This window comes from Eubalaena glacialis, chromosome 3, assembly GCF_028564815.1.
Source record: "Eubalaena glacialis isolate mEubGla1 chromosome 3, mEubGla1.1.hap2.+ XY, whole genome shotgun sequence".
Taxonomy (NCBI): domain Eukaryota; kingdom Metazoa; phylum Chordata; class Mammalia; order Artiodactyla; family Balaenidae; genus Eubalaena; species Eubalaena glacialis.
This window is the reverse complement of record NC_083718.1, coordinates 93,433,407-93,448,465: the sequence shown is the minus strand read 5'-3', so window position 1 is coordinate 93,448,465 and position 15,059 is coordinate 93,433,407. Positions and strand designations below refer to the sequence as shown.

At 31.7% G+C, this 15,059-nt stretch overlaps 1 protein-coding gene across 2 annotated transcripts in view; it reads left to right on the top strand.

The window, feature by feature from the left end:
• Positions 1–15,059, top strand: part of SYCP1 (synaptonemal complex protein 1) — a 164,667-nt gene that overhangs the window by 95,888 nt on the left and 53,720 nt on the right. For both annotated transcript variants that reach the window (XM_061186137.1, XM_061186136.1), the window contains exons 18-22: positions 1,588–1,705; positions 2,420–2,490; positions 5,094–5,175; positions 11,051–11,113; positions 11,290–11,352. In XM_061186137.1, coding sequence (XP_061042120.1) covers positions 1,588–1,705; positions 2,420–2,490; positions 5,094–5,175; positions 11,051–11,113; positions 11,290–11,352 — 397 coding nt within the window. The remainder of the gene's footprint in view (positions 1–1,587; positions 1,706–2,419; positions 2,491–5,093; positions 5,176–11,050; positions 11,114–11,289; positions 11,353–15,059) is intronic.

Below are 15,059 nucleotides of genomic sequence, written 5' to 3'. Positions count from 1 at the left end.
ACTATCGTGGCCTCTCTTGTTGCGGAGCACAGGCTCCAGACGCGCAGGCTCAGTAATTGTGGCTCACGGGCCTAGTTGCTCCGCGGCATGTGGGATCTTCCCAGACCAGGGCTCGAACCCGTGTCCCCTGCATTGGCAGGCAGACTCTCAACCACTGCGCCACCAGGGAAGCCCGAAAAGTATGTTTTCTATCTATAAAGTAGCTTATGTATTCAATTCCTAAGCTTTCTGTAATACTGTAAAGTATTAACTACTTTCCGAAGTAGGTAATACTAAATTAGTAAATTATGTGTAATACTTTTTTGAATAGGCTTAAAATTGTGTTTTATTTCTGATTAAAGATCAAAATAATGTGTCAATTTCATTGTTAAAGGAAGTATATATTATTGACATAAGAAGAGTATATCACAAACTTGAGAACTGCATGAGAAGAGCGATATGTTCTTTTCTTGGAGATTATTTAGTTCCTCATAAAAATAATCATTTGTAGTTGTAACTAGTTATTTTGATTGTTTTACTAAATTACTACGTAAGTTTGTATTGATGAAATGACAAAATATAAATTCATTTCTCACATTGTCCAAACATAATATTTAGTTGTTTCACCTACTTAGTAAATTTAATTTCTAGAGAAAGTGGGAGGAAATGATTGTTGTGTTGTTACTCAGGGAGAACTAAACTGAAGTAGGCAATCTAGTGGTGAGCATGATTTTTGCTTTCTGGTTGCTTCTCAACTCTAGATAAAAATGAGAAATAAGTAATTTACTCAGCATCTTGTCACTTCTCTTTCAACTCCCATTCTCAGCTTTCTGGTACCTTTGCAACAGTACTTTTGTAGGGGCTCTGGGTAAAATTCATCTATTAACCAAAATTCCTTTTAATGAATGAACTGATTAATATAAATTTGTGTTATCCTTGGTATATTTGCTTTTTCAACTTTTCATTTTTTAATTAAAACTCTTTGATGGGTTTCCAGTAACAGTAAGTAGGAGATAATAGGTGCTTCTGAAATCATTCCATAGAGCCATACACTCCCCTTCCCTCATTTAAAATTGATCCTGGCTGCAACCAGTAACAGCAGTAATCTCTCTTCCAATGTAGAATATTTGAGACCTTGTAAGAGCAGTTTAAGTGTTGTGCATGTGCACAAAGTTTTATTTATTTTAATAAAAATATTTTGGTTAAAAATAGTTAAGGTCTCATGTACTATTAAATCACGAGAAATTTGAAACAGTTTCTAAGAGACAGTCTACTAGAAAGAAAATATTATATGAAAAAAATAAATACTTTTCAAAATTTGTGGAAAGATAAACGGGGAAGTGGTATGGAGAATATGCAAGGAAATATGTAATATCTTGAAAAACTTACTATAGAAAATTTTCAAATATATACAACGTTGAGGGAATATTGTAATGAACCAGCATATACCTATCACCCAGCTTCAAAAATTTTTAACTAATGGCCAATCCTATTTCATTTGTAACCCCAGCCCTTCCCTTCTTTCCCCTAAGATTATTTTGGATAAAATTCCACATCATATAATTTTATATGTAAATATTTTGGTATGACATGTTTTTTAAAATACAGGCTTAAGAATACTGAACTAACTGCAAGCTGCAAAAGGCTTTCACTGGAAAACAAAGAACTAGCACAAGAAACAAGGGATATGGCCCTAGAACTCAAGAAACAGCAAGAAGATATTAATGTGAGTAGGAAAAGAAAGTCCCAGTGACTTAGTTTTCTTACTGTAGAGTTAAGGGGTTAGAATAGATTACCTCTAAAGTTTCTTCCAGCTTTAAAAGTCTGATTATTTTAGATTATCTGATTATCTTTTTCTTCTAAATACTTTGTTTTAGAAGAAAAATATGCATATTGAGGTAGTAATAATATGCATACAATGATGAATAAAATATCATTCCTCTTTAGTTTATGACTCAATAAAAAAATAAATGCTCAAATAACTTAAAATAGTATATCATATGTATTGTTTGGGGGACAAAGTGTTATCAGAGTTCACAGGATCACTTCTGCCTTGGGGAAAGAGAAAGAGAAGGCTTCAGAGAGAATACAGCATTGATTTTTGCCTTAAAAAAATGAATAATTATCAGTTCAGTCGGTAGCAATGAGTGGAAAAGCATTCCTTGAAGCCATAGCAATATGAACAAAGGACACAAGTCTCAAAGTATCACTGGGAAACAGCAAGTAAGACTTGTTTTTTTAGCTACTATATAGAGATTATTAGGGGAATAGAGTAAGGCTGGAAAACTAGTGTGGAACTATATAAGTTAAATAACCCATTCTCTTGCTTTATATATAACTAAATGAATTTTAAGACAGATAAAGGTCTTGAATATTAATTTCAATTTTATTTTTGTTGAAACAAAATAATTAATATAAACCACACTGATTATTTCTTTAGAACAGCAAAAAGCAAGAAGAAAGGATGTTGAAACAAATAGAAAATCTGGAAGAGACAGAAACACAGTTAAGGCAAGACTAATGCATTGGCCTTTTTTGACTGGCCCAAAATAGTATTTCTTTTCTATTAACTTATTGTAGTTAATTTAGATTAATCTTATGTTGACTATAGTATAAAATAAAAAATTAGACTTAAATCATTGCTTTGGAATCCTGCTTAAAAATAAAATTGTAATAATGTCTATTTTATACTTAGTTTGAAATAGTGATATTAGATGTAGAAATTAATTTTAAAGTATCATAAACTTTCTAATATTTAATATTTATTTAAGAAAGTATACTAGTCATATGCCAGAAAATTTAGAAGAGATATTTTAAAAATTTAATATTACTTTAAGCATTATCTGTGTTTCTAGTTGTTTTCACAATCATCTATTTTAATGCTTGTATGCCAGTCAGTCATGTGGATATAACAATATTTTAGTTTGGATATTTACATTTTCCAGTTTTTCACTATCATAAAGAATACTGTAGTAAACATTTTGGGACATACAGATTTTTTTCTTATAGGATAAATTTCCAGTGTGAATTTATTGAGTCATAGGAATAATTATTTCAATTACTTTTTATAGACCAATGGTTTCTAATAGGTTTTATCGGTTGTAAACCATGCAATACAACCAATATTTTATGAAAACGCTGGTTCCAAATGTTTTAATTACTTTTGGGTATTATCATTAATTTATTCGATAATATAACAGGTAGAAACAACTCATAGTTCTTATGATTTATAATTTTCATGTTTTTGGTAAGCTTTGGAATTTTTCGTGTGTGTTTGCTAGAGTTTCTTCTCTGTAAATTGCTTATACCTGTTGCCCACTAATATTTTGATATCTTGATTATTTTCTTACTCATTTATTTAAGCTTTAAAAACCATATTAATCCTTTATCTTATTTTATTTAAAGCACATATTTTCCCTAACCTGTTGTTTTCCTTTCACTTTGGGTAATTTTTTTGTTATACAGAAGTTTTAAAAAAAAATTTTGTATTAAATCTAATTCTTTCCTTTTGAAATTTTTTCCCATTGCTTTTATACTTACGAATCTTTTTCCTGCCTGCAATCAAATATTAATATTTTCTTTAGTTACTTTAAAAATTGATATATTTAAAAATCAATATATTGATATTTGGTTTATCTTTCTCTTTTTCAAATAATGAAAAACATTTCAAGGTATCAATTTACTTTCTAACACTACTGTAGATCTGTGACCTGGTTTTTGATATGCAGTGTTTTCATGTTTATTCTTTTCTAAATAATCTGTTTTTGTATTTTAAGTTTCCTTTTAATCCATTAGTAATTTAGACGATTTCCAAATATTTGGGGGATCTTGTTTGTACTTACATTCTGATGTATTAAGTTTTGATTTGTTTGATTAAAGAATGTGGTCATTAAAACTTAGCTATTGTAAATTATTTGATATTTCCTTAGACCTAATATATCTCCCTCATAGGACTGTCTGGGGATTACATGAGGAAATGTGAATAAAGTGCTGAGCACAGTGCCTGGCACTTCACTGTTACTATTTCCCATATTTGGAAAGTCATCTTTTACTATGCTTCTAAAGATTACTTATGTCCTTTATGCTTACTTTTCTTCTTCAGAAGTAACTGTTATTTATAGATTAAATCTGTGATTAAGCCGCTGTACATTTTGGGGATAAAAAGTGAAGATATTTTTTAGGGAAAGGCTGCTTTTAATTTAAGAGAATTCAAGTTGTTTGGAAAATATCTTTTTGTACATCTGCCTACTCTATGGACTTACAGAACTGTAAATAAAAATATATTTAGGAAAAGTAAGAATATGCCAATTAAAAATTTTAAACTCAGTTGAAGAGTAAACATCCTAGATTCAGTTTTTACAAGGCCAAGTTATTCCACGTGATTGAATACTATTCCATGCATTTACATTAGACCCAGTAACATATCAGTTGTAGTAACAAGAGAGTCTACAATTAGAAATAGCTTTAAATATCCTTCTGAGACAAAACACCATTGTTCTCATGTGCAACAGACAGATTTTAAATTGAAAAAAATTTGAAAGGATAATACATGCATGTGGTGTAAAAATCAAAAGGACAAAGGGACATGGGGAAAGAAAACTGTTTTGCTTGCCTTTTGTCTTCCTGATACCTAGTTTCCCTCCCCAGAGGTATCATGGTTTCTTGTGTATGTTTCCAGAGATACTCTGTACGTATATAAGGATACAGGTATATGCAAATATCTCAGTCATGTAGTTCTTCTTTAAAATCACTGGTATGTATGTCCCTAATTTATCTGTACAACATTATGACTATGTCTTAGAATGATGACTAATTTATGACTAAGAAAACAGTAAAGTGAAATTTTGACTTAAATAAGAAATAAGTTGTCCTATCTAGGAGTTTCTTTTTTTATGGAAAAATGGCTATGAAGATCTAAGTAATTTCAAAATAAATGTATAAATTAATTTAAATGTAGAAGTGTGCTTATTGACATTAATGCATGAAAAATTATCAAACAAAATGAAAATATAAACCAACAAAAAATTAAATAGTCAACCATTTTAGAAATTCCAGAAAGGGAATAAAATGAAAATATAGATTTTATTACAATGTCACTCTTCCATTTCTTTAAGGAATGAACTGGAATCTGTGAAAGAAGAACTAAAACAGAAAGGAGATGAAGTTAAATGTAAATTGGACAAGAGTGAAGAAAATGTATGTTGTATTTAATAAAAGGTTCTATCACAAAATTTTAAATCATAAAAGCAATACCACGTGTCAAAAAAAAGTATACTATTGTATAAATAATTAGTGGGCCAAGGGCTGTTGTAAGCTATTGACCTTAAAAATATGGGCCATGTTGGGTTATTTTGCTTATGTGGTTTATATCTAGAAGAAATAGTGGCATGATTCTAAATTTCTTTAAATAGTGAGCATTTATAAATGTTGATTTATATTTTAGGCTAAATAAAAGGCTCATGCTTTAGTAATATGAAATATACTGATAAATTGATTAATAAATTTGTGTTGTGCATTGGTGGAAATGATTTCAAAGAGTTGAGATAGGAAGAAGGCTTTTAGGGAAGATTATCACAAAAGTGGAATAGTATAAAGTATGTGATGTGATTATAGTATATAACATACGTAGAGGGAGAAAAGGGTGCCAAAATAGATTGTGCTGATCAACCTAGATTGTGAAAGCCTTGACTGTGTTTTTTCACTCATTCCACAAATATTATTGACTACCTACGATGTGCCAGGCACTGTTCTGGGTGCTAAGTTTGGTTTTAATTTGTTTTGGTGGACAATAGTGATCTAATTAAGTTTTTTTTATTAGACGAGTAACATCTTTAATTTTTAAGAATGGAATAGGGAGAGGTGAAAGGCACTGGAATAAGTTGGAAGGCTATAAAAAATAGTCTTGAAAGCTCTGAAAAAAATCTTAGAGAGGACTCTGGCCTAGTTTAGCTCACTTATACCTGAGCCATTCATTGCAATTAGGGGATAGAGTAATCTGTCTAAGCCTGACCTGCATTGCCATCCTTGGAGACATATCAGTCTCCATCAAGCTTTATGAACTAAGCAGGATTACTGTGAAATTTACACTGAAAGAGTCTTTGCAGGGAAGGATGCTGGCCAGACCAAAACATAGATCTTCTATGTAATTGCTGTTGGAGCCCATGGAAAGGGCATCTATCTAAACTTGAGTCAGGACAAGCTTCCTGGAAGAAGCAACATTCATTTTGAAACCTCTGATTAATAGGAATTAGTGGAAGGCAGAGGTGTGGGCACAAGTATATCAGGGAGAAGAAGAGTATTCCAAGTTACAAACACACACACACACACACACACACACACACACATACACACATTGTATATGAAGTATGAGAGAGCCCATCATATTTAAGCAACTAGACAAAGTTTATCTTGGCTGAAAGGTGGAGTTTAAGATAGTGGTGAGAGTGGAGAGAGGAGGGAAAGATGAGAGACGAGGAGATGAGAGTGGAGAGATGAAGATGGGGAAAAATGAGGGTGGGGAAAAATGAGGGTAGATCATTTAAGGCCACATAGCTATATTTAGGAGTTTGAGGTTATTGAAGAGTTTTCACCTGAGAAGTGTCATAATTTTATTTATACGTTGGAGAGTTTTAAGACTATTGGAATAGTCTAAGGCTGAGATGAACTATATTTTTAAGGGCTTGCAATGAGCAGGAACATTCTAGATTATGTATGCTATCTTAAACTGGAAGTCATTTTTGTCCTCATTTTATGAATTAGGAAGTCGGGCCTTCAAAGGGTAAAAACTTGAAAAGCTACCTGACTAAGAAGTGGTAGAGCTGCCTCTCTAACATTCTTTAGACTATATCACATTTTTTTCTCAAAAAGCTATTTTTTCTTTCAGTTTCATATTTATTAGTTAAATTCAACCCGAAAAAAATGAATTTAATCTCCTAAAGACTTGGTATGTAATTCACTACTTTAAAATTTGTATCAGAGGCTGCTTCAAAACACTAATTTTGTTGGTGTAGGGAAAAACATGAATTTGATGTTTAATGTAAAATAAAAATCTTCCACTAAGAACTTAAATTTATTTTACCAAAGTAGAAAATATTAATGATGAGTTAAGGAAAAAAAAAACGAAATGCAAGACAAATTGATAGCATGTTTCAGCTTTCCATGGTTGGATTTCAATTTACCTACTGAAACAGTTTCCTGGAAAGAATTCAAATTGCAAATATTTCTTGGATATTTTGCCTGACATTGAAATTCATTACACTCTTCTTTTATCCCAATCCACTACATTAGTTCAGACATTTATTATTTCATACGTAGTTTATCTGAGCCTTTGTTTTCTCATCTCTAAAGTGGGGATAATAATACCTACTTTTCTATATCATTGGATTGTTACAAAGTTCAGTTTAACAAATGTTTGTGAAAGACATATTTAACAGATTATAAACATTTATATATAGTTTTAAAAAATTCAGTATAAACTGGGAAAGCTAATAAAATATTGTAAAGTGATACTACGCTAAGATAAGAATAATGAACATTGACATATAGACACAAAAAGAGTTTCTTTTTTAAAAAAGGTTACTGAACTAAACTGGGAGAGCTGATAACTGTTTTTGTAGAAATATAAGACTAAGCTTTATAATTCCATGTCTAAAAGATACTCAGAAAATAGAAATTCTGTTAACATTTTTTTAAAATCTGATGTCAAATAATATTTTTTAGGCTCGAAGCATTGAATGTGAAGTCGTAAAAAAAGATAAACAAATGAAGATATTAGAAAACAAGGTATTATCAAATGTGAAAAATATTTAGCAATAGAGACTTTGTAACAAAATATGTATGGCTAGATTCTTTAGGGCCAACCTTTACATTGTCCTGTACAAAGAAATCTCAATTCCACTTTGAAGGCTTTCAGGAATAGTATAGGATTTTTTTTTTTAACATCTTTATTGGAGTATAATTGCTTTACAATGGTGTGTTAGTTTCTGCTTTATAACAAAGTGAATTAGCTATACATATACATATATCCCCATATCTCCTCCCTCTTGTGTCTCCCTCCCAACCTCCCTATCCCACCTCTCTAGGTGGTCACAAAGCACTGAGCTGATCGCCCTGTGCTATGCGGCTGCTTCCTACTAGCTATCTATTTTACATTTGGTAGTATATATAAGTTCATGCCACTCTCTCACTTTGTCCCAGCTTACCCTTCCCCCTCCCAGAGGAATAGTATAGGATTTTTACTGCAGGTTTCTTTGAAGAGGCTCTGGGATTAGGAGTTTTTGCATAATGCTTCAAAGAGCAAAGCTTCATTAAACTGCTCTTTAGCTATCTCTTCCCTTTCCCCAAATTTCATTCTCTCATCAGCTGCATTTGTTGTGGTTATCTTTAGAGTGGCAAGATGCTTTTAAAAATCATTCTTAGATATCTCTCCAATTCTTACAATCAAGGGAGCTGCAGAAAAATTTCTGCTTTCTTTATGTGAAATGTTTTTACTGCCTGGCTGGCAATACCAATTCACTTTTCCCTTCTCTGCCCTTCACCACACACTTGTCTTAAACTTGACCTTCTGTATAGTGAGTCAGTGAGTAGTCCTTTGGAAAGCATAGTTCACTTTCTGAAGCTCCGACCTCTAATAATTAACACTATTTTCTTCTACCTAGAATTCTGGTGAATAAAATTCTTTGATTTTTTGTACATGAATTATTTGACTTAAAAATAACTGTAATAGTTTAAAATCTTTTCAAGAATTTCTGGGTATTCCACCAAATATATTAATTAGTCCTAAATTTGGATATTATTTAAATTTAAAAGGATTGAAAACTTAAGTTACTTTAATTTTCATTAGTTTATTCAGAAATAGGGGACACTGAGATGGGCCAGTCAAAATGACAAAGTTGATAGATCTGATGTCATTATCCTTTTAGTAAAATATACATATTTTTTTGAACTGTCATAATTACAGTTATAAAGATGGTTTTTATAATATGTAGTAATGTCAGTTATAAAGATAGTTTTTTAGGAAAAGCTGAGTAGCAGAAAAATATGATCATCAATATTAACTCTCAAGGGAATAAGTTTTGATGGTCTGAAGAACGGAGAAATACATAAAACATGTGCTTTTTTGGGCAAAGTTAATAATCTGGTGATACTTCAAACTGATATTTTAAAAATTTGTTCAGCATTCATGTGGTAAGGCCAAGAAGTAACCTATTTTCCTGTCTATTGAGTTTTAAATTTTAATTACATTTTTCATTACTGAAGTTTTAATTAGTTCTTTTTAAAATCTGCTCAATTGTCTTTTATGGTCTCTCATTTCTTTTTCATAGTTTCAAGTCTTTAATTTTAAAAAATATTTAATATATTTTAATATGATATTCTTTGTCTGATAATATCAATATCTGAAGTCTTTTTCAGGTCTGATTTTGCTCTTTGTTCTTTCTGCTGACTTTTTATTCTTTGAGCCTTATTTATGTTTTTTGATTCCTTGGTTTTTTACCTGTGGTAATTCTTTGAGGCTTGTGTTGAAATTGGTATCCTCCCAGAAAGATTTTCTTGGGGACACTACTAACGAGGAGCCCATTTTAAAGTAAATTCTCCATTTGAAGTTTTTTGAGATTATAGAGATAGCATGAATCCAGCTATAAATGACCGCCCCGCTCCCCTCCCCAGTATAAGGCCACTTCATGGCTACAAATTTTCAGGACAGTTTTCATACCGTTCACTCAGTGCCAGGATCAAGACAGACAAGTTTCCTTACTGTACCCTTCTGTGTGGCAGATTTATTTCTTGTTTACGCTTTCACTGAGTAGGTAGTCCTTTGGGTTTGTGACTCTATGCAGGGTTCTCTTATTGGATTCTCTACCTTTAGTGAGCCCTGAGTTTTATTTCCTATCTCTTTTACCCTAGGTAGGTTCAGCAGATACCCGTAGGCCAAATGCTGGCTTTGATGCTAGCCCCAAACCTACTGTTACTACACTTCAAAGTTGTAATTTCAAGTAGGCAGATACCTTATGTTTTAGACATTTACTTTTAAATAATTTTTATCAGGAAAGTTGTTCAGAGTATCTAGGTGATTTTTCTGTCAAAAATGGAAGTCTTTGATTTTTTTAATAAATAAAAATTGTATACACAAACAGTTTCACCTAATATGTTTATACCTGCCAATTGGCACGATAATGAGTAAAATGTTTCTCACTTTTCTATGGCTTTTCTTCTTCAGTTTTCTTTTGAGTTTTCTGAAATAGACCATTGAGGGGGATGGTGCACATTAAAATTTAGATAAATCACTTGTAAACCTCAGTATCATACCTTATTCAGTTTCAGAATAGTTGCTGACTATGACTACATATGACTGTTTCAAGAAAAATATTTAACACAGCATTTTGTGCTAATGGTGGATATTAAAATTTTTTTCCGTTGGATTTTCTTTCTACTTTGATGGAAATTAGAACAGCTTATATATCTGTGATGTTTTAGGACCCTTTAGAAATCTGTGCTGCTTTTATGGTACTCCATATATTTCTTGGGCTAGTACCTCTTAATCCAATTCTATACGTGTAGCCAGGTGAAATAGTCCCTCAAAGTGAGATATTAAAAAAAATTGATTTAGATGGTATTTCTGTAAGAGGAATTAGAATATATTTAGGAGGAGATAGAGTATTATATTATTCCCCTTCCCCAAATATAATAAGTAAAAGAGATCTCATAAATGATAAATGGGGAATAATGAATAAGAAAGAAGACAAATTATAGTTAATCCTCTGGCTGGTTTTCCAAAATCCAATTAATTATATAATTCAGCCCTCTGTATGGGATTACGTAAAAGGTACTTTTCCCTTAAAGTAATTGAATTCATGTGTTCTTTAAGTAGATTAAGACATTTTAAGAATTTCAAATTTGTACTGAGATAATCTATTGAAATTTGTACTTGTTCACATAATTTTTGACATTAATGGAATTATTTAACGACATGATTTTTGAAGTGATCTCTATGCTAATATTTTTGTTAGTTTGAAATTATTTATTTTGACTGGAATATTGAATAAAATATTTTAAATTTCTCTTGATTTTTTAGTGTAACAATTTAAGGAAACAAGTTGAAAATAAAAGTAAGTTTATTGAAGAACTCCAGCAGGAGGTATGTACTGATTCTCAAAATAAAACTATTAAAAAAAAAAACAAACCTATGTTTTCACTACAGTTTTAGAGAATAATGCTTTCCTTTACTTTAGTAATTTTAGTCTAAGTCAGTGACAGTGCAAGTTTGAATCACTTTGATATTAAACATAATTCTTTATTTTTAACTTTTAACAGAATAAGGCCTTAAAAAAAAAAAGTACAGCAGAAAGCAAGCAACTGAATGTTTATGAGATAAAGGTATTTGGAATCCTTATTTTTATTTTAAAAATACTAGCACATAGATGAGAATTTAGGAATTTTAAGCCCTTTATTTATATTGTAGCAATTATTTTTAATCATTATCTTTTGAGATTGTGGGGATCAATCCTTTTAGTTGTAGTAGAGTGCACGTCTTTGGTTTATCTATGTTAAAATCATCTAAGCAGCTTAGAATATATGTACGTGTGTGTATATATATGTCTTCATATTCCTTACCCATACATTGAAAATTGAGCTTGAGTAGGTTTGGGGTGGAGCCTTGGAATTGTTAGTCTGGATAAAAAAGTCAAGGCCACACTATATGCTCCCTGCAAGAGACACACTTTATTTAATATAAAGATAAAAGGAAGTTGAAGTAAAAATATGGAAAAAGATATATCATATACCATACAAACAGTAAGCATAGAAAAGCTGGGATGACAATATTTATAACACATAAAATAGATTGAAATACAAGGAGTATTATCAGAGATCCTAAGGAGCATTTGGTAATGATAAAGGTATCAGTTCATCAGGAAGATATAACAGTCATGAATGTATTTGTTCTTAATAGCAGAGCTTCAATATACGTGAAGCAAAAACTTAAAAAACTAAAATGAGAAATAGATAATTTCATTATTATATTTGTGGGTTGTAATAACCCTCTTTCAGCAACTGATGCAACTAGAAGAAAATTGGTAAGAATATACAAAATTTGAACAACATTATTAACTACCTTGACTTAATTGACATTTGTAGAACATTATAGCTACAACTGTAAATTCTTTTGAAGTGCACTTAGGTTGTTTACCAAGATAGACCATATGCTGGGCCATACATTTAAAAATATTAAAGTCTTATAGAGTATATTCTCTCACTACAACAGAATTAAATTACAAATAAGTAACCATAGGATATCTGGAAAAGCCTAAATATTTGGAAATTAAGCATTATACTAGTAAATAACTCATAGGCCAAAGAAGGAATCACAAGGAAAATTAGAAATTATTTTAAACTGAATGATCATAAAAATACAATATGCCAAAATTTGTGGGATGCAACTAAAGCAGTTCTTGTAGGGAAATTTATAAATAATGTTTATTTTAGAAAAGGAGAAATGACCTAGGTTTTCATCCAGATACTGAAAAGAGGTGAGCAAATGAAACCCATAGAAAGTAGACTAAAGGAAATAATAAAAATGAAAAGAGAGATCAAAGAAATAAGAGAGACAAAGACAAAAATTAATGAAATCAGAAGTTGGTTCTTTGAAAATATTAATAAAATTGATAAGCCCCTAGCAGGGTTGATTACAAAAGGAGAGAGAGTAAAATTCACTGAAGGCAGGAATAAAATAGGACATTACCATATAGATACTGTAAATATTAAAAGGATAACAAAGGAATGTCATGGACAATATTATATCAATAAATTTGAAACTTAGATGAAATGGGCAAATTTCTTTTTTTTTAAATTTAATTAAATTTAACTTTTTTATACAGCAGGTTCTTATTAGTTATCGATTTTATACATATTAGTGTATATATTTATCACCCAATTCTTCCCACCGCCACCACCACCCCCACCCCCGCTTTTCCCCCTTGCTGTCCATACGTTTGTTCTCTACATCTGTGTCTCTGTTTCAGCCTTGCAAACCAGTTCATCTGTACCATTTTTTTCTAGATTCCACATATATGCGTTAATATATGATACTTGTTTTTCTCTTTCTGACTTACTTCACTCTGTATGACAGTCTTTAGGTCCATCCGCATCTTTGCAAATGACCCAATTTCGTTCCTTTTTATGGCTGAGTAATATTCCATTGTATATATGGGCAAATTTCTTGGAAAACCTAACTTCCTAAAAACTGACACAAGATGAAACAGTACATCTGAAGAGCCATATATCAGGGAAATTGAATTTGTCATCAAAAATCTCCTAGAGAAGAGATATACCATGTTCTTGGATTGGAAGAATCAATATTGTGAAAATGACTATGCTATGCAAAGCAATCTACAGATTCAGTGCAATCCCTATCAAACTACCAATGGCATTTTTCACAGAACTAGAAGAAGAAAATCTTAAAATTTGTATGGAGACACAAAAGACCCTGACTAACCAAAGCAATCTTGAGAAAGAAAAATGGAGCTGGAGGAATCAGACTCCCTGACTTCAGACTATACTACAAAGCTACAGTAATCAAGACAATATAGTACTGGCACAAAAACAGAAATATAGATCAATGGAACAGGATAGAAATCCCAGAGATAAACCCACGCACCTATGGTCAACTAATCTATGACAAAGGAGGCAAGGATATACAATGGAGAAAAGACAGTCTCTTCAATAAGTGGTGCTGGGAAAGCTGGACAGCTACATGTAAAAGAATGAAATTAGAACACTCCCTAACACCATACACAAAAAAATAAACTCAAAATGGATTAAAGACCTAAATGTAAGACCAGACACTATCAAACTCTTAGAGGAAAACATAGGCAGAACGCTCTATGACATAAATACAGCAAGATCTCTTCTGACCCACCTCCTGGAGTAATGGAAATAAAAACAAAAATAAACAAATGGGACCTAATGAAACTTAAAAGCTTTTGCACAGCAAAGGAAACTATAAACAAGACAAAGAGACAGCCCTCAGAATGGGAGAAAATATTTGCAAACGAATCAACAAAGGATTAATCTCCAAAATATATAAAGAGTTCATGCAGCTCAATATCAAAAAAACAAACAACCCAATCAAAAAAGGGGCAGAAGATCTAAATAGACATTTCTCCAAAGAAGACATACAGATGGCCAAAAGCACATGAAAAGATGCTCAACATCACTAATTATTAGAGAAATGCAAATCAAACCTACCATGAGGTATCACCTCACACCGGTCAGAATGGCCATCATCAAAAAAATCTACAAACAAATGCTGGAGAGGGTGTGGAGAAAAGGGAACCCTCTTACATTGTTGGTTGGAATGTAAATTGATACAGCCACTATGGAGAACAGTATGGAAGTTCCTAAAAAAACTAAAAAGAGAATTACCATATGACCCAGCAATCCCACTACTGGGCATATACCCAGAGAAAACCATAATTCAGAAAGACACATGCACCCCAGTGTTCATTGCAACACTATTTACAATAGCCAGGTCATGGAAGCAACCTAAATGCCCATTGACAGACGAATGGATAAAGAAGATGTGGTACATATATACAATGGAATATTACTTATCCATAAAAAGGAACGAAATTGGGTCATTTGTAGAGATGTGGTTGGACCTAAAGACTGTCATACAGAGTGAAGCAAGTCAGAAAGAGAAAAACAAATATCATATATTAATGCATATTTGTGGAATCCAGAAAAATGGTACAGATGAACCAGTTTGCAGGGCAGAAATAGAGACACAGATGTAGAGAACAAATGTATGGACACCAAGGGGGGAAGTGTGGGGGGGTGGTGTGGTGGGACAAATTGAGAGATTGGGATTCACATATATACACCAGTATGTATAAAATAGATAACTAATAAGAACCTGCTGTATAAAAAAAATTAAATAAAATTCAAAAAAATCTCCTAGAGAAAATCCTGATCTGGAAGTTCTCAGGTGAATTCTAACACACACTTCAGGAAGAAATAATGCCAGTGTTCTACAAATTCTTTCAAAAAATAGAAGAGGGGAAACAATTCTCAACTAGTTTTTTGAT